Genomic DNA, 25880 nt, shown 5'->3' with positions numbered 1-25880 from the left:
TGTGAAGATCTGTTGTTTTTGTTTTCATCCTTATTACCTGGATATCTTTGGGCTTTAGCAGGTTGGGTGGGAATTACTGTTGACATCTTTAATCTTAAAGTCAATAGGCATTAATCAGGTGCATGAGAACTGTCATCCTGCAGATAGAGCTCTGCTGAACATACCTTTGTCACTGCTGAACTCCAGCTTGGTGCACTTCATTCTTTATGCCTTCAAATTAGCCTTTTCCTATAAACTAGAACATGTACTAGTGACAACTACAAAATACTTGATTTTGCCAAATTTTATTGTTTTTTTTAATCTGTTAAATATACAACTTATCCCATATAGTTGCAGAGTTGGAATAAAAACTTCAAGATGCATACATAAGAAAACAGAATGGCATCAAGCAAGTCTCCTCAATTTAGTTTTTCCTCTTCACAGAGTACAATATAAAAAGCAAGGAGAGTTGCGACCCCCCCCCATGCCAGAAGATTCAAGAGAAAGCTGCTTACCAGCAATTAAATACAAGTCAAACAACAAATACATTCATAGTAATGAGAAGTCTATTTCTTACAGAATTCTCTTGTACTGAAATGTTTAGGAGCAAAATTCTGTGTATAAACGGTAAACAGATTACATTCAAGCGAAGTGTTTATTCGCAGTCCTCCACTTCCTACAAATTCAAGTTTCAACAATTTTCTTGTCTTGAAGCTCTTCAATATTCCTTCAACAAAGACTTTGGCAGCACTGAGAATTGAAGACACTGTCTTTGTTTAACACGTGGTTTTAAAGCTGGGTAAAGTGTGTTTTGGCCCAGCTGGGTGGAACTGGTCAAACACTTCCAGCAGTGTAAGTGCACATCTATATTTCACTAAGTAATCCTATAAGGCAAAGCAAATATTTTGGACTTTATCCCAGATGAGGAATAATGTCGACCAAGAGAAACTTCTTTAAGATTCCCAAACACTACCAGGACCACTGTGCTGTTAGCTTGTGGTATTTAGGTGCTTGCTCTTTGGCCATCAACGCACTATATTATCGAGAGACCTTCAGTAGGTAGCTTGAGTGGTTTGAAAAAAAAAAGAAAAAAAACAACAACTTTCAGCTTCCTAACAATAAACAAAGCCCACCTCTGTGAAAAAGCTGATTATCTAATCAAGTTGCCATACAGTAACCACAAACAGCCCCAAGGTCTCTCTAGGAGACGGCGGTATGCTAATCTCTCCAGCTCCCACGGTTCCCTGCACTCTCCTCAAATGAGGAATTGGCCTCAAGTCAATTTCCTCACAAAATATTTCTCATCTTATTTTCCATCATCACCGTATCCTTCTTCACTTCCTTCCTGCCGAGGACAAATATGAACAGTTTCCAGTGTAAGCTTCTCTCTCACTTTCTTTACGTCAGGAGTGATGTGTGGACAAAAAGCAGATGCTTCTCCTCTGCTCCCCTCGTCATCCTTCTCTGACTACCAGGAGGAAAAGAATGGCCGCTTGCAGTGGAAGGTTTGTGTAAACGCATTCCCCAAAGTGACCACACGACCTTGGCCACCTGAGCGGCTGCGCTCCACTACCACCCGAGGCATCTGAACCAGTTGGAGGGGGCTCTTCCCGTCCTTCAACGCCTGGGTCAGGTTCAACACCTGGGAAAAGACGGTGCATTAGTTGTGCAAAAGCAACTCGAAGTTTTTAGAGAATATGCAAACAACTTATTGGAAATATGAAACAGTCTGTGCTTACATATTATGCATGTGACATGGCTTTGATAAAGGACAGTAATACATAAAAACTGCAGTTATTATTAGCTACTTTCTCCACAGCCAGGTCATTTTAATATCTGACAAAAGTTAAATAATTAACTAAAAGTTAAAATAAATAAATAAATTACAAAACAACTGCACTACAGGACAAAGTCTTGAGCCATCCCTCATTTTGTTATATTTTGCTTGGAAAATGGGAAATAAGTGCAGTGATCAGTGAAATGTGCAAACATGTGTGGAAATAGCACATGAAGCAAACACAGAAATGGTGAAATTCTGACAAGCTTGCAAATTTAGTACAAGCACCTTTATTCTTCAAAACAGGCTCTATTTTAGTAGTTTTCAGGAATAATTCTCCAGGCTTCTTAACATTGAAGCTCTAATCTGGACGTTACCTGATTTTCATCCATTTGTTTCCTGCCTCTGTCTCACACTACTTCAATAATATTGAGGTCCAGGCTCTGAGGATACCAATCCATAACTGATAGCATTCTATTATGCGTTTTCTACCCAGGTGTGCTTTCACTGCACTGGCAGTGTGTTTGAGGTCAATGTAATGCTGCAAATAAGCTACTGCCAATCAAGGCGCTTTCCAGATGGTACTGCACAGTACTTTTCTGCGTTTATAATTCCATCAATTCTGACAAGATCCCCCACACCACTGACGGAAATTCAGCACCAAACTATGACAGAGCCTCTACCACATTTAACAGATGCTGCACACATTCACTGTTGTACCTCTCTACTGATGTCCTCCATAACACTCCAACGACACTGACTAGAACTTAAAATGTTAAATTTACATTCAAAATTCACAAGACCCGTTGTTCACAACAGGTTGTTGTACAAAAGTCCAGTTCTTGTGTAACTTGGCATAACTCTGCCTTTTCACCCTCTTTCCCTTCTTTAAGAAGGGCATCTTTACAACAGTAGATGGATCAATTGACGGGTCAGATGTTTATCTCAGGTCCTTGGGTCCTGTGTTATGCCTTTGTTGGATTTATTCATTTTTCTTAAGGACATGACTTTAAGCACTTTAAACCATATTAAAGAATTCCAATAGGGAAGGAGAACAAAAATACAAAGAATTGAGAATGACTCAAATCCTGCACAGTATTGTTCACTAATATAACATGTTTTTATTATTAACTGCTTGCTGAGAGAAGAATAGAAAGACTGAAAGGTGAGACAGGACAGTGGCTGCAGATGCAAAATTAGGGTAAAATGTGTGGTGAAGACGTTACAGAGCATACAAAGTGACAGAAAGTAGGCCATGAGAGGAGAAAGGAGAACAAGGTAGGATATAAAAGGAACAGGCAGAAAAAAATAAAATAGAGGACAGAACAGTACAAAGTTTAAAAAAAATGACTAGAGGAACATTAAAGTACTCATTAAAAATAAAAAATAAATTACAAAAGCTCACCTGTCCTCTCATGACGGACATCTGTCTCTCAAACATGGTTTTGTCAAAGCCTTTATCTGTCTGAAAACAGAAAACGACTGATATTAGCTGATATCCTGCAATTAAGAATTCAAAAATCTAGAAACAGATTAAAAAGGAAAGCTTATGAGAACATCTCATACCTTGAACATCTCATAGAGGTCCTCACAGAGATCCTGAACAAAGTTCATGTCAGAGAGGCGGGACAGCACAAGGTCTCTGGTCTCCTGGGAGAAGGGTACCTTGGCCTGAGGAAGCCATGCCCAGTGGAATGGATCTGTTAGGGGGACAACACAAATGTTTCCGTCTGTATAGCCTTTCACTGTCACTGAACCTATAACTATCATTGTATTTGATAATAAGGCCACATGTAGGATTGTTTAGTGGCCTAATTTTTCTTTACAGTTTATTTTTTTTTATTGTAAAAAATTCTTTAATTCTTGCCAGAACACAGATGACAAGATTCTACCATAAGAAGAAAAGGACTGAAATCATCCAATAGCAATGAGATTATCAGAAAATTAAAGGAACTGTCTGTGGCAGTGTCCAAAGGTAAAAATCATACCATCACATCTACAACTTACTAATTGCAACACTTTATCAAGTTCACAGATTAGTACAATTTTACAAGCTCTTACGTTAGTTTTACATCAGGAAAAAGCCAAGCTAGTAAATTCCTCCTATTTACAACCTTGGTACTAAGATAAGCTAATTGTATTGTCTAATCTGGACAGCGGGTCTAAAAGTAGTATACATCTCAAAAAGTATGCAAATAAATCCCCTTTCAGACATGCAGTCCCCTCCAGTAATTTCATGGTATCTCAATGTTTTGTCTTCAAGTACAATGAAACTTGTGGTGCAATATAAATGCATTTGTGCATCACTCAGTACACAGCACAAGTCTAAACTGCATGCAGTCACAGTGCCTGGTTCTGATTTGTAATGAGAGTAAGACTTTTAGCTGTGACACATTTTGCAAGAGAGATCTCCTAAAGCCCATGTGAACAAAGAGCCGGGTCAACCATCAATCACTGTGGCACAGAAAGATACTTTAAACACTCAAATAAAAGTGCCTTTTCACTTTGTGTTTTTCAGAAGGTTATGTTGACAATACCCTTTCCTACAAGTGCAATGAGTCTTTTTAATGAGTCTTTACATGAAATCGCACATGTAAAGGGGCCCTCTCATTACTGTCACTGACAGAGATGGTGAGCAAAAGTGAAATAAGTGATAAACATACAGGCTCTCCATTCATCCGGGTGTTTAAAGGGGAAGGCCAGGCCGTTGTCAATTGCTGCAATCTTGATGCAGGAGTCCTGAATGTTCTCTGTCCATTCTGCATCCTGCAGCATGAGGGAGAAAAAGATTAAAGACCTCAAATTCATTAAGTGAGTAAATTATTAATGACTGATGACCAAGTTGGTTATTGATTGAGGGGTGATTACTGCCACACATAAATGACAACTTTTGTCATTTATCGGCAAATCGAAAATAATGATTGATGATAGGTAACAAAGACGTACATCAAGTTTGTTCCATGCATTTGTGAGTCTAGTTTGCACATACACAGAAGCAAAACCAACATAAGGTGTGTTCTGGTTTAAAAATATATAAGTGTTCATGTCTGTGAAGGTTCTCAGTCATCCAGGTCATCGTAGTCAAAGGAACTTGCAAAAGAAAAGCGTCTGGACTTCTTTAAGTTGCTTGAAGACGTTTCACCTCTCATCCGAGAAGCTTCTTCAGTTCTAAGGTCAAATGGTGGAGAGTCCCAGATATAAACCTAGTGGGAGTAACCCCCCACAGAGGGACAAAAGGACCCCCCTGATGATCCTCTAATCGCCTGAGCCAAGGTGTGAAAATGGGTGTGGGTCCCAATCAGCCAGAGTTTCGGGTGTGTTCATTGTGAAACATGGCCCCACCTTATCATGCGAATTCCTGAGATCAGATGGCCCAGGATGTGAGTGGGCGTTAAGGCGTCTGGGAAGGGATCTCAAAACTGGATTATAGATGGCAGACAGTTGGTGTCGTAAACCACCGCCTCTGTTCAAAGATGGTCACTCACAGTGGACATAGATGGCTTCTTTCACTCCTCTTTCAAACCATCTGTCCTCTCTGTCCAAAATGTGAACATCGGCATCCTCGAAAGAGTGTCCTTTATCCTTAAGATGCAGATGGACTGCTGAGTCTTGTCCTGTGGAGGTGGCTCTTCTGTGTTGTGATAAGGTGGGGCCAGGTTTCACAATGAACTCACCCGAAACTCTGGCTGATTGGGACCCACACCCATTTTCACACCTTGGCTCAGGCGATTAGAGGATCATCAGGGGGTCCTTTTGTCCCTCTGTGGGGGGTTACTCCCACTAGGTTTATATCTGGGACTCTCCACCATTTGACCTTAGAACTGAGGAAGCTTCTCGGATGAGAGGTGAAATGTCTTCAAGCAACTTAAAGAAGTCCAGACGCTTTTCTTTTGCAAGCTCCTTTGACTATAAGTGTTCATGTGTTTCAACAGAGTTAAGCGAGGTGAATGCGTGCTTGGTGAACAGTCTGAACACACCTCTGTCATGTGGTAAATTACCTCACCTTTTGTTCTTCTCCCTCTCCTTCTCCTGGTGTCTCGTACTTGATCAACCAGTTGTCATTCCCTCGATCTAACAAGGAAAACAAACATAAACAAGTTTTGATACGCAGAAATGAGAGGGAAGACAGAGCGATGTCAAAGATAGCAAACAGCTGTTGTGCGCAAGCATATACTAACTTAAAATAAATATGAAGATCAAAGGAATTTTTATCATAACCAGTGTATAACTAAATCGAAATAAAGCTGCCAACACTGTAATGAGACTACAATGACTGATCACTTCAATTTAAACCATTTATCGAAATGTTAACACGTGCACGCCTACCTGTGTTTCTGATAACATAGTCCAGCACCACCAGCCGCTCAAACTGCGACTGCAGCTGCTTCCTGATATTCTCTGGCAGTGGTTCTGCCTCAAAGCGTCGCAGCCAGTAGTCGGCTTCACGATAACCCTCCACAAACAGCTGAAATGAGCCCACCTGGTAACACACAGAGGCGCATATGGCATGAATGCAACTAACATACCCATTAAAACAAAACACTGTATAGCAATGTTCACTGCTCTGAGAACAGTATGTAGACAGTTTAAATGGAAATGATGTGGTGTGCAGTGATATTACAAGTGAAGCTGTAATGTCGAAAGGCTGAAATGTCAGCTGTGCCTGACAGTTGAAAATATGCAGTCAGTTTCCTCATATTTACTTCCTCGAAGACACTTCAGCTATGTTTTCACATCATCTTAACATCCACATATCTTTAGATCACCCACAAGACTGTCTCACGTAATAAACAGCCAGGAATGAAATACCTGTTATACATGTTTTTGATTAAAAGACAAAACTGATATACGATTACAGTTCACAATACAAGAGATAAATATATCCAGTAAGTATTACAGCTCCTGAAAAAGAACATGGCTTAAAGCAGAAACAACATTTATGGTTCTGATGGCCTTTTATCTAAACACATTGTTCTTCTTCAACACAAAAATAGTGTGGCATGATTCCTTTTACCGTTCTCTACCATCAGTGGCTATTCTCAGCCCTCCACTCACTGATGCAACAACTCTTGTATGTTATAGAGAAGCAGTCAGTGTACATATGAATAGAACAAATCTGACAAAGAACCTATTAACAAATATTGAAACAAGAAGATTAGAATTTGTTTTAACCAGTATGAGTATAGGCTTTCCTGTATGTGGCTGTGTTTTTGCACAAATACAAAGAGAAAGCAAGGAAGCAAGAGGAGGAAACGACACAGGAATGAACAAGAGAAAGGTCAAGATTCCAAGCTCCTCATGAATTGCTTATAGTAAACAAATGGTGACGTTAGACTGTGACGGTTTAAAAGTCTTTGGTACCTTGGGTGGGAGGCCCACTCTGTGGAAGCGTCGCCCCACTTTGGGGACTTTCTCTAGGGCGTACTTCTTCCCCCTGGACTTTGCTCTGTCTATGGCGTTGTAGTGGAATGTCTCACTGGCCAAATACACCACCTGATAAAATTTAGATAACACTGGTTTACTTTGAAACTGTGACCACTGCTGAACAGAAAGAAGAGCACAGAGACCCTAATCAAATCCAGATTAATTCAAGTGTTTACTTATACTGGGTTTTGGAGATTACATGTTATTAATTCAAAAACTCTACAGAGAAAAAAAAAAAAAAAAAAAAAAAAAAAGCACACACCTTGGTTTTTGGCACCACACCAAGACAGAGTTTGGTGTCAACCAGTGAAGCAGCAGCCTCTGACAGATAACCCTGGTTAGGTAACAAGCACCCTCGGCCAAAACAACATGGACAGCAAAGCTAACAACAGAGACAGACATGGGGGAAGTTTTACAGATGAGGTGTTAATATTACCCTACTTTTTTTTTTTTTTTAATCTTACTCACTGTGTGCAGCCATTAAAGTAAAATGAATGACAATATATATCTTAATAACTTTTCAGATGTTTAAAAAAGGTGATACATGTGACAGAAAGTACCTTGTGAAAGTATTTGGTCCATTTTGGATTCAGATGACCATAAGGTTCCTCTGACTTTGGTTTAAAAACACCAATGATTTTCTGTAAATAAAAAACAAAACAGAGTGATACATTTGTTTTTTTTCTAAACTTGCAATCTGACATACAGCCCAGGTCAGAAAACAGAAAGAGTGAGAACTAATTTTACCACGCATATTAGTGTTGCTTCAAGCTCCTTACAAGCACAATTAAAAAGCCAAAGACTAATAGTGTAACTATAAGCAACAAATGTAAAGCGTGAGGAATGCGTCTGACATCTTGGGCTCACCATCTTCCCAGTAATTACCTGTAGATGCCAGTGATCTGCTGTTATCAGCTGAACCATTGCTTTTTGAATAATTAAACAAGAATCATAATCCTGTGGATTTCCATATTCCTTCTTCCTAATTTACAAACTCTTATGATTAAAGCAATTAATGTTTTGAAAAAAGAAAAGATAAATGTTTGGAAATGTTGCTAAGCTACTGATTTATATTCTTCCTCCAAGTTTAGCCCATGAACCTTCCTTCGCTTGTCATGAATCTGTGTCATTTGTACCAAACGTACCCCTTTTGGGTCTTTGACAAAGTAACTCCCACTTGAGCCCTGGGAAATCCTCTCTGGAAAGACGCCACTCTCAATGGCTTGCTCTGCCCTTTGGATAATATCGGCAAACTCGGGGTCGTCAGGGAAATGGTTGAAATCTCCACTGTTGGTACCTAGAAGGGGAATAACTCAAGATTACTTTGATTTATTTTTACATTGTATACAACCAGAACTTGCTACAATTAAACAAATGTATTTTCTTAAGAACTAGAACAATAAGATTGCATTTACAATTACATGTCCATTGCAAAATATGGCATTAAGTAAACATCAAGAGGTTTCTCTGCATGGGTGTTATGTTTTGGTGTTTAGGACCATCAGATACCTTTGAAATGATCATGAATGAGTTATTTACATTATACATGCTGAAAAATCAGTGGTAAAAAATAATAATTGCAATCTCCCTCACAGAGACTACTGTAAACTGTCCGTTACCTCACCCATCTCACCTCCTGATTATTCTGTTCTAGGCAGTGGGAAACTGGAAGTGTTCCCATTGCACACTGTGCAAAGGGTGGGATAAAACAGGTGGCCAAGTCTATCACAGGAATCACCCACAAAGGAATACACAAACACACATTTAAGAGGAATTCCAAATCGCATGCCCATATTTTGACTGTGTGTACACTATCACAGAGAATTTACCAACTAAACTTAAAAAAAAATTGGTCTAAACCAGTGATTCCGCCACTTGTTAAAATCTGGCATTTTCTACTGCCTTGCAGATCAAACGTCATTCTCTTGAAATCACTGCTCTCTGGTGAATAGTGCCAATTATTATTTTGATAAAGGTCCAAACACATGACATGGCAGATCATAAGTTCTCCTCCTTGCACAGGGCAGAACGATCAGCTGACAGAGACCCATGCTCTGTATCAGTCGCACTAAAGTCACAGTGGGATGCAAGGAGAGATAAAGTCACAGACATGTGGTAGGTGCTATAAAAACAGGGACAGGACAGTCAACATGCCAAGGGTGACCGATAAGGAGTAACAAAGATAGCTTCAAAGCTAGTTTAACTGTAGGGCCCAAGAGAACCTAATTAACACGAGGAAGAAAAGAAAGAGTGATAAGCAAACGTTACATAATTAATCTGGATTGTTTAAAACAGTGAATACTTGTCAAACCTAGTCTGACCTAGTATGGCCCAATTACTCCTGAACAAATACATGAAAAGTACCCAGAATCATATGTTAAAAGTCAAACTCAATTTAACTTAACGGGGAGGTTCAGAAGCAAGCACGGTGGCACGGTGGTTAGCACTGTTGCCGCACAGCAAGAAGGTCCTGAGTTCAATTCCAACATCAGGCCGGGGTCTTTCTGTGTTTGCGTGGGTTCTCTCCGGGTACTCCGGCTTCCTCCCACCATCCAAAGACATACAGCTTGAGAGGATAGGTTAATTGGAAAATCCAAATTGCCATTAGGTGTGAATGTGCGAGTGAATGTGAGCGCGAATGGTTGTCTGTCCCTGTGTGTTGGCCCTGCGACAGACTGGCGACCTGTCCAGGGTGTACCCCGCCTCTTGCCCTATGACAGCTGGGATAGGCTCCAGCGCCCCCCGCGACCCTGAAAAGGATAAGCGAATGGATGGATGGGGAGGTTCAGAAAGTAAAGTGACTAACCAAGACCTCCTCATTACAGCACAGTACTCGCACCCTGCAGCCAATTATCTGTTAATGTTCCGGTAGCATACTATGCATTACTTTGATGCGTCAAAGGTATTTTGGTGATACAGTGGGGAGCTATCCAACATTAAGATGAAGACAATGTTGGATAATTCCTCCCACCCACTCCATGACATGCTGGTCAGTCACAGGAGCACGTTCAGTTAGAGACTGAGATTACCAAAAAGCATTACTAATAAAGTATTCTAATTAGGTAGGTGTTTATCATGTTGTGGCTGTAAGATAACTCAATAATTCAATAATAAGAAGAATTTAGACAGACTGATCTTTTCCTTGTATCTTCTCAATAAATGCTGCAAAGTTTCACTCTGCGTTTATATACCACTCTGCGGGTCATCGGATTCTTGGGGTTTTCTCCGCATTACTGTAGTCTTTACCTTGCAAAATAAAACAACTTGAGACAACTGTTGTTGTGACTTGGTGCTATATAACTAAAACTGAATTATTTGAAACAGAGGTTTAAGCTAGGCTGCACCTGTGTTTCATGCTCCATTTGGTACCTGCAAAGCAAACATCCTACTTTAAAAAGAATTTAAACTGTGCTGCAAATATTAAGCAATTTTATTGGGTAAATACTCCCATAAATTTCTGATCATGCTGTACGTGCACAATCTCTGAAGGCTAAGCTCTGAGTGGTTTTTGTGGATGTGGACCACACTGGGACAAGATGTCTGGCCATAAAGGTAACTCTGATCTCTGGAAAAGCTGTCCAAAAGTAATGACTTAAAAATAGCTCCATTTTGACTTTAGTATAAAAATCTTAACATAGTTTTAGATTGTGCTCTAAAACAGTAAATCTCTGATTTACTGTAAGGAGTTTGTAATCCAGTTCTGTGTGATGCAATATTTTATCTTCATTTAATTCCCAACAACAGGTCAAAGTGTGCTCAATCTATCATCTTGTATGATGACAGATCTACGCTTCCTGTGCGCAACCCTGGTGCTTATAGTCTGTGATAAGATCACTGTGGTGTATTGCTGCAGATGGCAGTAATGGGCCTTGTATGTCTTCCACTTCCCATTAGCTTCAACCTGTAGAAAGCCAAAGTAATAGTATATGCGCATATAGTACTTCCTTTCTCTCAATTTCCGTCTTCATCATCTTCAAACACTGTACTGGACTACAAAGTGTGTCTGCTAGCACAGGGGCATTATGCATATTTAATATCAGCCTCTCAGATGTCCTGGTCAACTAATGGGGCACACACAGCAGGAGTGTACCTCACTTATAACTTCAGAGACCTCCAATAGACATGCAGAGCACAAAGTGTGTGACATGGCACAACACTGGACTGTGAAAAGTGTTCTATAACTATATATTTAAGTTACAGCAAGCGCATAAAATTGATACAATTTGTCTTAAACGCTAAAACTGTTTCCCTCGAGTTTTGACAGTTACATGATAAAATGCTTCAACTTACTCAAGTTTATCAAAATGAACTTTACATAAAGACTATAACTATAAATAAACCCTGCGTGCTGTTTCTAGGCTCTTTGGACTGGTGACAAAGAAGGCAGCAAAAGATGGCATACGTGATGAAAAATAGAATACATTTATGGACGCATGCAAATTTTTACCAATTACTTTGTTAAAAAAAAAAAAAGCACTATTGCTATTTGGTTAATATTTCCCATGACACGTAAAGCAGAATTTAAGAGCTACAATTCACAATTAATTTACATGATATTTTTAAATGGCACAAAGTGCAAGAGAAATGGCTCTTAGTCAGTATTCTAACAATAATCTGTAAAACAGTTTTGTAATTTTAGAGGAGAAGATTATTGTTCTACAAAGGCCACAAGTAATGGGATGCCAACACTTGCCATTTAAGGCTCAGACTCTACCTGTGGCCTAGATTTCTGGCCATAATAGGACATGGATCTGAACAATAGATCTCTGTTGGGAGAGGCTGAATAACAGAAATGAATACAAATGCTCAGAATTTGTTTTGCAGAGGGAAAAAAGGAAAAAACAAAAGGTGGGCGGTATGAGGGGGAGTGTTGTTAAATCCAGTGAGCATTTAAGTCAGATTATGCCGCTTCCATAGCGACTAGGTCACCTTTTTCTTGGTCTTTCCCTGCATCCCCCATCCCCCACCCCCCTTCTCATCATCCAAAACAAATCTGACAGAAACTTTAGTTGTTCCTGCTGGACAATCTAGTTCACAGCATAGCCTCAAATAATTTTATCACAACAAACATCTTACAACAGACCAGAATGTTCAAAAACCTCCTAGCTTGAGGAACAAAGATAATTTGGATGAAGGAGGCAATGATGTCAACCAGGTGGGCAAGAGTTCAATGGATGAGGCAGACTTATTTATTATCCTGGAAGTATTATAAACTGTTTGTTTGTTGTTGTTGTTTTAAAAACTTTTTTGTCATCATATTTGTAGCCTTGATTCTGTCTTGATTGTCAGACTAAAATATGGGTGATGACAAATTGAGCAGAAAATACAGACACGATACAGACTGCACACCAAGCCTTCAGTTCACCAAGTGCTGTGGAGAAACCGGGTACTTTTTTATGTAATGTGACACCAAGTTTGTGCTTTTTTAAAATTCTAATAATAACCAAAGTGTTGGTTCTCCAACAGCCTCAACAGACCTTAAGAGAGACCCAAACATTAAAAAGCCGCGTGAAATGCTCACTTCAGAGAGCTTACATAACATATCTATTTGACCACGTTGCATTACCTGTTATCACAACCGTAATCAGCCTGAGTAGGCAGAATTTTTCCAGAGCCATATGCATCAAATAACAAAATGTCAGAAAAGACATAACCCCTATGAGTATCTGAGTGTGGCTGTCTATTTATTAGTTTCATATACAACCATTTCAAAGGCCGTGATTTGAAACACTTACCCGGGGAGGCTAAAGCATCTTTATCCGAAGACGAGCTGTGCCTGTACCGCCTGCTTCGCTTTTCTTTTACACCTCTCGGAGACGACGAGCTTCCTGCTAAGCACGGTAACAGCAGCGCCTCTTCGCCGGAGCCCTCTGTCTCTAGTTCGGTCAACACGCTTTCACAAGAGTCCGAAATACGTATGGCACCACCGGGGTTCGCCCCAGTTGTCAGACCTATCCGGTTCCTGTCAAATAACACCTTTGGAGGGTCTATGGAGTGAAAGTTAGACTCCAGCACTGGCACCGCTCTTTCCCCCGTGTCCAGCACTGGCTCGCCGGTCTCGGTCTCTGTCAGGTCGCATTCTGACATCATTCTGACTCAGGCCCTAATACATACAGTTAAATATATATCGTATTGACTCAACTTCGTTTCGAGCTGTCAGCTTTTCATTGTAAGAACACGGCATGTATCCAAATCAAACAGCTACTGCTTTCACTGAACGATATGTCCACATAATCCATGGAGACCGTCTCCTCTGCTTCCTAGTTAGCTAGATGCGCATGCGCCACACAAAACGACGCTGCTGGCTATGAGTTGCCTTCAAGTACAGCTTGGAAAAGCCGAAGAAATTCAAAGACGTGAGCGAGCCCCCGTGTTTCAAATTCCCGGTTGACAAGTACACTCGAGAGCTTTACATCATTACTTCTGTTATTACCGTGTGACTAACGTAGTTGTCAATTTGCAAAGTCAGAAACAGAAACAAAAAAAATACAAATTAGGCTGTAGAACATGTCGGTCTATAAACACGTACCTTCCTACGCTATTTATTAGAGATTAGCTATGTTAAGTAGACCTGCTATCAAGATATCCTTTTCTGACCTGGCATTTATTTATTTATTTGCAAAACAAATATATTCATAGTTTTGTCCTTTCTGTCTTCTTCTCCGGTGCTTGAAGAATTTCAAATTCATGAACTGAGTTAGAATTATTGGCACATGATAGGGCTACGTTAGTATTTCTTTTGTTTTATTAAAATGCATTTTCTAAGCTATTAATACAAAAATACTCTGGTGGTTACTGTAGTGGTTACTGTACAGGCTTTTCAACTGACTCGACGCAGTCCAGCAGTTTTATTCACGGCCACTAGATGTCAACAATATTACATAAATGAAAATGGTTGCAACGCATCGCCTCACAAGCAAAAATTGTCTAGTCTTTATACATTTTTTAAAAGTTACTGTAAAATACTTAAATACTATTTTCAAGTCGTCATCAAGTGTCATTGTTTGAAGTGTGGCAAGCATAGTTACTGGTTTAGAATGCCTCTGAAGTTAATATTGGATCCACACATGGGCCTTTCCTGCTGCCACCTCATGGTAAGATAATGACATTTTTTATTTAGCTCAATTTTCCAGTTTCGACCCAAGGTGAATTAATGCAAATTGAATAACCTCTGCATTAACTTAGCAAGGCTTAATATGGTAATTTTTCATCCCTCTGTTTTACTTTCCCCTCTCTCTCTTCCTGTCTCGCCTATAAATTCAAGCTCCCTCTCTTTTCTTTCAGTTCTGTCAGTGCCCCTCAATCACCCAGTGGTCTGCATAGCACCCACTCATCCCTCTGCCCCCCTTCCACCTATAATTCTGCCCTTCCACCACCACCCGTCTCTCTAATAAGGGAGTGTAGCTGAAACACTTGCAAATGAACAGTCAGCCAGCTGGTAACACAGCAGTCATGTGATCTATCAAGGTAGGGGGTTAGAGGGTGAAGGAGACATGGAAGGTGAGAGAGGCTTGGTGTGCTTGGGATAGAATATGGATCTGGAAAAAGGAGAAGGAGATGGACAGTTTTAAAGGCACACTGAAGGCTAGACAGGTATATCTCTGCTTACTCTTTGCTAGATGTCATAATAAACCCTCTCTCCCTTTGTCCATCTCCTCTCTCGATACTATTTCTTTTTCAGCCTCTTCACCCTTTATTTCAATATCCATCTCACCTTCAAGAGCAAACACCTGAAATGTCACTGGAGTGACACATGACACTCAACAGGAAAACGCATCAACCACATCTCTGTTTTGTTTTGTTTTTTCATATGCGTGCCAGTGTGTGTTTGAAAAAAAGAGAGCGAGAGCGTGTGCATCGAAACTGTGCACTTCACCCACCACTGGGTGACAAGCTCCTGCAGCAGTGAAGGCACACTGCAGACGCACTGCTTGCACGTGCACGTGTGTGTGTGTGTGTGTGTGTGTGTGTGTGTGTGTGTGTTTGACAGAGAGAGCCCCATGTTTGCCTCACTGTAGCACCCATTCCAGTAGATTCTGCTGGCAGAAGATCTAGTTTACCCTGCCAACAGCAACCACTCTTATCCATTCCTGCTCCTTTCCCCTGGCGGCTTGATGGGGGAGAGAGGGAGAACCCTCTAGCCCAACTAATTTTTTACATGCATCTGTATTGTTGGTGATTAGAGTTTTTATTAGTTTGTGAGGGAACACAATCATGCCGCATGCCCAGAAATCCTAAAGTGTAAGCCCCTGATTGCAAAGTCTTAAAAACTTAGACATCTACCAGAATTTGATGCTGCAACATTCAAAAAATGTATTTATTTGCACTGACTCACACTTTTCTACATCCAAATTAATTTACATTACAAAAGTGAACAGTCACATATACATAGCATTGCCTAGTTCTACCACATTTATAAATATTTTAATTCGTCAAAAGGGAACAAAGAGAGCTCACTCTGTCCTATAAGGTTTACAGTATATTCCGGTCCTTCATTATTATTTATTCACTCCTTTATCTTTTGCCTTATATAAACCGGATCTTTTAAATGTCAGCATTTGTTCATTTTTGCCTCATCCTGGCTTTTGTTGAGGGGATATACTGTGCCACACCGACGTCAGTTACCTGTTACCTGTTAAGAAAGATTTACACAGAGAAAAGGCATTCAGAAATAGCGTGTGGTTGGCCAGTTGTGCGTGTTTGTGTTTTCATATTGAGATGGCAGTATACCTCTCGGTCCAAACATCTTCAGATAGCAGTGTGTACAGTATGGCTTCTCATCATACTGAAACACAACGAGTAACACATATTTATAGCATCATCCTACTCATTCAGTAAACTGCATTCATATTACTTTCCTTGAATACTTAATTGACTCAGTTGTTGTCCTTATATACCTCAGCATGTTGTCCAGGGGTGAGCTGTCTGTTACACTTCTGACACTTCAGACACAGAGGATGGTAGTCTCTCCCTAAGGACCTCTTCTTCTCACCTGCACCAAAGGAAGAGATGGACTAGCTTAATGAGAGGCAGGATCGGATATTTTTATGAATATTTAATTAAAAAGTCAAAAGGATTTTGCATCTCATACAATTTCTGATAACACAATGTCTGGATTTCATGTGTCTGGTTCAGAAGTTACAGACTATTAGCCTCATCAGTGCAAGTAGGCCAGAGACTGTGATGTTGAACTAAAAGTAGGGCAGGTCACATCAGAGAATTTGAACTTAGCTGGTGCATGAACAGGCGAGAAAAACTAACAGCAAAAATAACAACCAAAGAGGAATCTAACTGGTGGTTTGAGTCATTTTGTGGATCTAATGGCTAGGCCTGAATGTGGAAAAGGACTTGTTTAAAAGAGAGGGGAGGTAGGGAGGAAACCCAAAGAGCAGTGCATGCTCGTTTAGCTAGACCCACATCCTGTTGTTATCATGGATACGAGTGTGTGCATTTGTGTGCATGTGTGGTTCAAATAAAGCCAAAAGCCTTAAAAAGAAAGAGTGAAATGCCTTTTTTTGTCCTCTAAAAAGAAAATAGATAACAATTTTGCATTTAAGGAACATATTGATATCATTGCACTTTGTCTAATGTAGATAATAAGACTTTGCAGAAAGAAAACAAAACACAAGGTGAACCTCAATCTTATGTTAACTCCAAAAAATGCCCTTTATTAATTTTATTACACCTGGTTTCACCTGTTCATTATTTGTGCTTTATTTCAGATTTCAAGTTTTATGACAATGCCAAACTGATCTGCCACAGAGATGGTAGACAGACAGATAAAGAGTGTGTAAAGCAAGTGCCAGACAGAAAGAGGAAGACAATTGCATCGAGTTTAAAAATTAAACAGGTCAGACTTACCAAAGTAGACAGGCTTCCCGCAAATTGGACAGTAGCCTACCATGATAGTATCTAATTATTTATCAGTATATGCGTTTATGTGTGCACCTTTTTAGTCCACAGTGTCCTATGAGCGAAATCGCGTGAATACGGGTGTGAACTGAAAAGTGACAGGAAAACCGTTAAACTGTAGACATCTCAGCATCTTGTGCAGTCAAAACCAGGATGTGGTGAGACGTCACAGGAAGAGAGTAAACTTTGAGATTTGAGCAGTAAATGGTGTCATCAGTGGAAAAACTAGAGACAGGTAGTTTGTCTCTTTCATATATATGTGTGTGTGTGTGTGTGTGTATATAATTTGATCATTTTACATATTTTAAATCACATTATTTTACAGTGAACTTTTCATATCTTCATATAATGTTTTGCGCACTCATCTATAACACTGTAAAGAGAGAAAGAAAGAAGGAACAAAAAACATCTGTCACCAGCTCAAATTCCCAGCTACCTTCTCCCTTTTCGTGCTCTTTTCACCCTCTTTTCTAGATTAAAAACAAGGATTTGAGCTCCTGAACTGAAAAGGGAAACTTGACACTTGTGCCTTTCTTTTCTTCTTTCTTTCTGTCTGTCTTCTTTCTCTCTCTCTCTCTCTCCCTCTGTGTGTGTGTCAAATACTCACACACACCTCCCGCTCACTGACTCACACAGACACCATACACCCATTTACACACACACATGCACTCACCAAAAAGGCCATCCTTCTGCTCAGTGACATCACATAAAGAGGCTGCAGCCAAAGTGCGGAGGGAGAGTCAGGGTGAGGCTGGTCTAGTGGAGGGACAGATGGGGCTGGGCAGCGGAGGCAGTTATCCCCTAGGGATAGGTGATGGAAGCAGACCTCGGGAGGGACAGGGGTGAGGAGAGATGAGCGAGACAAGGTTGGAGACAGTAGCCAACTACAGCTCAGCGGGGACAAAGACGATGAACTGTGATGAACTTTGTTGAGTGCAGAACAAGGCCACTGAAGTCACTGTGGAAGACAGGCAAATGTCTGTGTGGTTCGATTGCTATCACTGTCTGGGCTTATACATGGCTGAAATAGATGTTTAGCAGCATCAAGGACCAAAGACCAGACTCTGCAAGAGCTTCTTCCCCCAAGCAGTCCACTCACTACCACCAAAGGACTGATATACACATACACCTCTACAAACACCTTACAATACTCACCAAAAGACTCAAAAACAACAAAAACTTCCGCTAATCCACTACAAACTGGACCTGGGAACAATATGCTTATTTTTACACTCAGTCTCATAGTTGCTGAACACATATCTAAATTATATTATATTTGCACATTTTCCATCTTGCACATGTCTTCGCCCTGTCTTGTCTACAATATCATGACAATAACTTCAACCTGGTATTCAATACCTACTGCACAATACACTTTGTGTTGTCTCTGGACTGTCTTTGTTTATAGTTATCATTATAGCATTGTATAGTTACTACTATAGTATTGTATAGTATTGTATAGTTAGTAATTAGTACCTTTTTATCCCTTAATTTTACCAAAATTTAGCATGTTATTTATTTGTAATTCTTAGTTTTATATCTCTTGGAGATATATCTTTTATATACTTATAAATGCACCATGAGGGGCTTGGGGTGAAACAGCATTTCGCTACGTTGTATACTGTGTATACTGTGTATACTGTGTATACTGTGTATACTGTTGTATTGACAATAAAGCTCTTGAATCTTCAATCTTGAACTGAATCAAGGAGTATTCAGGAAACTATGGTGATGGAAGACTTATTCAGATGGTTTAGTTAATTAAGAGTACTTCAGAGCAAAATAACTCCATGTACTTTTTACTTAAGTAAAAGTTAATTAGGAATAATTAAAAGCTAAATGTTTCAGACACGGGGAGCATTATGCCATAAAACTGACTAGTTGTTTCTAATCCTTAAGGGGAATTCCACCAGCATACACATGAAAATCTATTTAAGGTCTTAGGGGGTGCTGCTACATATGAAAAAGTTTAGTGATGCTTTTTGTAGCTCTAGAGTGAGTAACTGAAATGTGACAAATTCTCTCCAGTGATATCTTTAAATTGAAAATTAAAAAGTGCAGGTGCAAAGTCAGAAAAAAGGGTGTTTTGTGCAGCGCACTCCTACTCCCCGTTCAATAATACATACATGTGCAGCTGCTAAAAGGGCCAAATATCACATTCAACTTAACAGTCAACAACTGTTCACTGTTAAGTTGCATTGTAAGATATGTTTGCGGTTGTTCTTCTGCAATAATTTTGACAAAAACACATCTTTTCTACCCTACATTCACAATTTAGATGATAGAAAAATGTTGTGGATTAAAAAAGTCCTATATTTGGAATATAATGCAAGAGTAAATAGTATATAGACACATGCATTCATATGTATTTTCAATACATAGTCAATGTTTTACAGTAAGTGTTTCTTTTTCAGCCTTTAGACGTGCCGAAAACATCTGCAAATCATTACTGCAGCTGATGAACTTCTGAAAACCATGGAATATATGTATTTCATCATTTGCATATTTACCGGCATCCCTCTCCTGTGTGTCATGCTTTGCAGAGGGATGGAATACCAAGTAGGTATTTCATCTGACCAGCTTTCCCTACAGGATAACCTATCATGTCTCTCCATCAGCATTCATTGTGTGTGGACAGCGCTTGGAGAGCTACATCCTGAATTAGAGGCCTGTATGCATGCAGTTTTTTTTGATGCAAATGATGATGTGCTTTTAATAGAGAGCAGATTTTGAATATGCAGAAAGAAAGAGAGACCGTTGTCATTAAAGCAAGAAGAAGCAAAAGATTTCCACAGGTTGAAATTGCAGAAAATTGAATACTGAAGGAAAGGGGATAGAATTAGGAAGAAAACAGAAGTGGAGCATGGAGAAACAGAAGTAATGTAATTGTGAACTAAGGAAAAGAAAGGAAAGAAGTGGAAAGAAGAGAGGAGGCGTTAAAACCACATTTCCCAGTGGATCTCTTGGTGAGGCTATGCTGAGAAAACTGCCAAAACTCTTAACAGACACATTCCCGTACTGGCAAGCACATATGCATGGTTCACTTCTGCCAAGTCATATGAGATACACCAACACACTGGATGGAGAGATGTGGGAATATGGTGTGTATGAAGTGAAGGATTTACAGTAACATTCAGTGAGTGGTGGAAAGAGACAGAGCTTGGGAAGACACAGAGAGGTAGAGAAACACTGGCTTCTCTCCTCTGTGTCCTCTGGTGGGTTGGATCTTGTATAGGCCAAACCCTCCGACGCCAGCTTTGAGAATTGTATGCAGAGGGGTGGAGGGGACACAGGAAGAGGCTCAGGAAAGAAAACGGCTGGAAGGATTCCTTCTTCCCACACATAAATGCACTCTTGATCACATGTGCGTACACATGAACGTACAGTCACACATATACACAGCCAAAAAGAGCCTTTGGAAGGATTCCTTTTTCCCCACTCACTCTCACACACCCACTAGTCATCACGTTTCAGCTCTTGGCATCCTTCTTTCTCCTCAAAGCCCAGAATATGACATGGCTTTAGGGTTGCATCTCAACTGCATACACATAGTCAGCCTCACAGTACAAGACATATGGCAAAGAAAATCAAGCAGCATTTCAAACATTTGACAAATGAAGATAACCAAAGGACCACATGGTGATTTAGTTGGTGGTAACTCTTTGAGGTGCAGAGAATGCCTTTTTGTTTTTGAACTTGCCTCTTTTCATTGTTGATGTATAAATATCAGTTTTCAAGATGAATTTTCTTTGCCTCTTTGATAATCACTAGATTGTTAAAGAAAGGGAAACAGCTCACGCCTTTGTAACCAAGCCAAAACTAAGTCTCTCACCCTTTGCTGTTACAAGCCTTTCTGGTGTGCATTTGGAACAGTCAGATGGATATTTTGGTTGCTTGCACTGTGGTGTGGTAAGCCATTCCTGGGGTGTGTTTTTCACAAATATCCCCCTCTGTGACAGTCTTCATGGAGTCAAACAATCTAAAGGCTATAATCCTCTACTAAGGGTACGAGTGGATGGAAAAGTCCGAAAAATAAGTCCTTGTTTTTCACTCATAATCTGGCAAAGCCCATAAGTCCCTTCATGCCTCTATGCAGTGATATGATTATAAATGGCAACTATTACTACATGATTAGTAGATGTGAGTGGCTGGGTCAGTCAGTTTTCATTCTGTTGTTTTTCTTTTTTGTACATGAGTCTTTGTTGTGTGTACATCAGCGACTGACTTATATTATGGTACCATAATGTGTGCACGTTTAAAATCTCCATAATGTAGTTTTAAGGTGAGTATAAAGTGAGTTGAGGATAGGAAAGTAGTAGTTGTGGTTAATGTTAAAGAAAGTCATTATAATGTCCTCTGAATTCATGGGCTCGTGACAACCTCTGTGTGTGTGTGTGTGTGTGTGTGTGTGTGTGTGTGTGTGTGTGTGTGTGTGTGTGTGTGTGTGTGTGTGTGTGTGTGTGTGTGTGTGTGTGTGTGTGTGTGTGTGTGCATGAACAGTAAATTAAACAGATGCCAGTATTGCTTAGGCTTTCAATTCTCCATAGGGCTTATAAACAATACCAGTCCCCCAAATGTCTAATGTTGCTTCCAAAATGCCATCCCCGCACATGCAACAGACTGAGTACTAACACACACACACTCACCAAAAACTGAACATGATGCACAAGACAGCAAAAACTGTTGTGATAGCAAACTTCAAGAGCTGTTTAACAAACTGGAGTGAACAGATTTTTATGATGTTCTTCTTTGTAAGCGACAAGTTGGTCAGTCAGTTGATTGATCCTCCTCGTTTTGTTTAAATAAACCTAAGATATCCCAATAAATGTTGAATGGCTTATGATTTTGTTTGTGATTACATGTACAACTACAATTTTGTTGTACACGTACAATGACAATAAAGGGCTATTCTATTCTATTTTATTATTTTTCTTTACATATCTTTGCTGGCTTTTTCTCTAGTCCCATCATAGCCTAGCTAAAATAATACAACTGGTCGATGGATTTAGACAAATTTTGGTGCAGATATTTATATCCATCTCAGGGTGAATGGTCAGATTTTTCCTCTGGTCCCATAATAATAATAATAATAATTCAGAAAATTTTCTAATGTGCACCTAAATTTGGTTCATAACTAAATACCTGACACCCCCCCCCCCCCCCCCCATCCCCATTCCCAGCAGACTGTGCTGTACTCTCTGCTTAGAATGTTTTCCACTACCATAAAACATTACATTTACCCAGCAAACATACCCATGTTGGCCCACAGTAAGTAGCTGTGGGTGAACTGTAGGGCTTTGTGGACAGGGCAAACCCACACTTATCCCACACAGGCCCAAACTGAGTGTGCCCACATGGGGCCCATGGCAGTTTTGCCTTTGGGACACCAGTATTGGTTATGGGCAAGCCTACTGTGGACTTCCACAATGAAGACCAGTGTGCGGCCACAGAAGGTTTTACCTTTTAGGTCCCCATAAAGGTTTTCTGTGGGTAACCTATTGTAGGCTTGCACAAAAATTCCTCACTGGCCCCTCCATGCCAATGAGGCACATACAGGCACCCACTGTGGGCCATTTAGGTCTGCCCTCAGGGGCCCACACAGGCCTGGAGTGGGCATGTTTGCTGGGTAGTGTCAGGTTAACAGAACTTTTAGCATGCCTAAACTTCTAGTCTTGTATTGTTACAACAACATGACAGTTTGATGAATCATCCAGCATTTGAAACTTTTGTAGTAGCGGTAGTAAAAAACACAAAACAAAAAAACCCACTGTGTCCAGCTTCTGAGCCAGCACTGTGAAACCAAGCTTTGTTCACGATTACAGAATTCAGTTTAAATTATAGTGGAAACTGGATGCTTTTCAAAGTTACAAAATAGGCCAGATTTCATTTAGGAAAATGTCCTCTACAATGATGCAGAAGATATTTTAGATATTTCTTTTCTATTTAATGTTGGAACCATGACAAACATGTTCGTCTTTGCTCTAAACATTTCACATAAAAATATCACCTGGCTGACAAATAAAGACTGTGGATCCAGTCAGAGCAGGTGGCCTAAGATGACTGGCTACCTATTAGCACAAAAAAGAGGAAAACTGTTAGAAATAGATAGAATAGAGTACCTATATACCCCAAAGGGAAAAGCTGCCATGAGCTCTCAGTCACTAAGTAGGGTTCTGACTGCACAGTGCTTGGTTCTCAAGGCTGGTCCCACCTATTGTTTAGATCTGCTTTAGGAAACAGTAAGGCAGGCAGAAGGAACGAACCTAATGTGTTGCTTCTTGCCTGTGCATTCTTGGCATAGCTTGTTGCCCTTTTCATTTTTTGACTGTGATTTTTTTCCCTCTTGCTTTAATAGTGAAGCCAAGGGTCCACAGCCAGCCAAGTCCCACCGCTCCAGTCTGGCTAAGCCACAGAAAGCCTGGCCTCCTCTACTCTGCTCTCTCTGTCTCCCATTCTCATCATATGTACTACAATATGTACCCCTCTCTCTTTCTATTTGTATGTCAATATACCTCCTCTCTTACGTCTCTTTCCTTCATGTTTGTCTATACTGGTCAGTCTGTCTTTTTGTCTCATTTTCTCCCCTCTTTCTTGTCTTGTTCTCTTCAAACACATGCACACAGACACACACAGACGCACACACACACACACCACCCTCTCTCCCTGCCTGACAGTCTGTCACAGCCAGCGGACTGGTTTAGCAGGCGGGGTTCAGCTGGGCTCCACAAACACATGGCACTCAATCTGCCTTCTTGTGTGTGCTGGAATGGTATTTCTTTCTCCGTGCTGTTTAAAGCTTTCTGTTTAATCTTCTTTTAATTTTATGGACATGTTTAAAAACAGTCAAGTATCTTTATGTTACACTGTAGACGGGCAAATGCGTACTTTTGTAGTGAAATTTATGTCTAAGGTTGGGGAGTTTCTCATACACAGGTCGTTTTAAATATCGTCGTTGTCACGTCTAACCTTCAAAAGCTGACTGCATAATGCTTAGGTAACACTGATATGATAAATGCAATGACGCGTCATCTAAAATTTAGTTGCTCTACAGAAGACATTTGGTCTTTTTTCAACATGACTGCAAGAGAGTTTGGATGTATCCAAAAGAGGCAGTGTAGACAATTTGCTCCTCTCTGCGTCTCAATTATAGATCAAGAGCCCCTTGTGTGTACAAAAAACAGAATTCGCCAACTCAAACAAAGCCTGCTTCCTCTTCTGCTCTGCTCTGTTCCTATATGATCAGCACCATTCATTCCGCCACTCAGACAGGAATCTAATTAGACCAGAATATCAACATTAAAACCTATCTGCCCCCCTCCATCCTTCTCTCGCTCTCTCTCTTTGTTTCTCTGCTCTTCCCTACAGCTGGTGAGAGTATGGTTTGTGGCTGCCCCTCCCCCAGGTTTTGAACAAGCCAATAAGAGAGCACGTCAGCAAAATACCCCCCCCCCCCCCCCCCCACACACACACACACACAGACACACACACCGACACACACACCATCCCTCGGTTTCCCTTACCACCCTATCCATTTCCAATCCCATCCCCCAGAGCCCTCTCTACACCCCATCCCCCTTTCATACCACCCCTAACCCACTTACTCATCCTGCCTCCACCCTCCCACACACCCATGAGACTTCCCCACCCTCTCCACTTTCTCACCCGTTCTCACCCTCCGTAGTACCTCCATGGTCCTCGTCTTCTCCATTCCTTTCACTTTTCTTCTCACTCACCCTTATTCCTGGACACCCTTCCTTTCTTCTATACTCCCTCCCCGTCATTACACCAACTCGCCATTTTCATTATCCCCATCTCTTCTGTTTCCCTTCTTTCCCCCACCTTTCTCCCTCCCTCTCTTTCTCTTCTCTGTCTACTGTGGCCTTATCTTATGAATATCGGTAGCACACTGGGTGAAAAATTGATCCTCCCCGCCTGTCTGTGGACGCTGCCACAGCGCATTAGCCTGCGTGTGATGTGTGTGTGTGTGTGTAAGCTTGCTGCTTGTGGGAGACACAGAGGGAGGAAGGGAGGAGTGAGAGGAAGGAGGGTAGGAGGGATATTTGCATATCATCAAAGTAGGAAAAGGGAGTGTAATGAGGAGAGAATATGTGTGTGTCTGTTGGGCGTATGTGTGTATTAGGCCTGTTGTTGATGGGTTGGGCTTCAGTATGTGTGAAATGAGAGAACAAGACCAAGGGAATAGGGTATAGGAGGCAAGATAGACTCAGATGGCGTTAGATGTGTGTGTGTGTGTGTGTGTGTGTGTGTGTGTGTGTGTGTGTGTGTGTGTGTGTGTGTGTGTGTGTGTGTGTGTGTGTGGGTGTCTGAGAATGAGAGGACAATCAGAAACCACGTACAGTTTTCCTCTCACATATCATTCTTCTTGCTCCCATACCCCCCCCCCCCTCCCCAACACACACACAGTAACAGTAGTTTTCATAAATATTTCAAACAGGGCATGTTCTTGACCTTTGACACGGCACCATTGAACATTTTTCAAAAAAAGGTATAATGGTCTCAAGCTTCTGCAGCTGTTTGTTTGTTTGTTTGTTTGTTTGTTTGTTTGTTTGTTTGTTTGTTTGTTTGTTTGTTTTAACATTCAATCACATTTTTCTCCAGCTTATGAGAAAACATGCAAAACCCCTTTTTAAACGTGAAAACTTTGGCCCAGATCTGATAAACACAGGCACTTCATTTATCCTAGTGGCCTAATTTATTTTAGATTACGGCTGAATAATCTGCCCTCCCCCCGCCATTTTTCTATGTTTGTCACTATTTAATAACGTTC

General features: G+C 40.6%; 1 protein-coding gene and 1 non-coding gene across 3 annotated transcripts; both read right to left on the bottom strand.

The window, feature by feature from the left end:
* Positions 1–268: 268 nt before the first annotated feature.
* On the bottom strand, positions 269–13450 carry pi4k2b (phosphatidylinositol 4-kinase type 2 beta). The gene is made up of 11 exons (XM_026169937.2): positions 12916–13450; positions 8326–8477; positions 7741–7821; positions 7443–7562; positions 7118–7249; positions 6083–6236; positions 5760–5827; positions 4420–4522; positions 3323–3456; positions 3162–3221; positions 269–1621 (listed from the first exon to the last, which is right to left on the bottom strand). Exons 1-11 carry the CDS (start codon positions 13268–13270, stop codon positions 1448–1450), a joined length of 1533 nt encoding a protein of 510 aa, XP_026025722.1. The 5' UTR covers positions 13271–13450; the 3' UTR covers positions 269–1447.
* Positions 13451–15918: 2468 nt separating this feature from the next.
* Positions 15919–24888, bottom strand: LOC113023679 (uncharacterized). Of its 2 annotated transcripts, none has more exons than XR_013909605.1 (3): positions 24755–24888; positions 16078–16172; positions 15919–15965 (listed from the first exon to the last, which is right to left on the bottom strand). It is a non-coding gene; the product is annotated as an uncharacterized LOC113023679 (transcript). The 2 variants fall into 2 exon arrangements; XR_013909606.1 differs by lacking the exon at positions 24755–24888 and adding an exon at positions 17766–17903 and having other exon boundaries at positions 15921–15965.
* Between the last annotated feature and the right edge of the window lie 992 nt (positions 24889–25880).

The sequence above is a fragment of the Astatotilapia calliptera genome, chromosome 6, assembly GCF_964374335.1.
Source record: "Astatotilapia calliptera chromosome 6, fAstCal68.1, whole genome shotgun sequence".
Lineage (NCBI taxonomy): Eukaryota > Metazoa > Chordata > Actinopteri > Cichliformes > Cichlidae > Astatotilapia > Astatotilapia calliptera.
The sequence above is the reverse complement of the archived record's forward strand: the minus strand, read 5'-3'. Positions and strand labels throughout refer to the sequence as shown.

Excerpts from the sequence above, each read along its gene's own strand:
- pi4k2b (XM_026169937.2), bottom strand. The coding sequence starts at position 13,270 with ATGATGTCAGAATGCGACCTGACAGAGACCGAGACCGGCGAGCCAGTG. Across the intron at positions 5,828-6,082 it reads CTATGTTATCAGAAACACAG|ATCGAGGGAATGACAACTGG; the intron begins GTAGGCGTGCAC and ends TTTCCTTGTTAG. Across the intron at positions 4,523-5,759 it reads GAGAGGGAGAAGAACAAAAG|GATGCAGAATGGACAGAGAA; the intron begins GTGAGGTAATTT and ends CTCATGCTGCAG.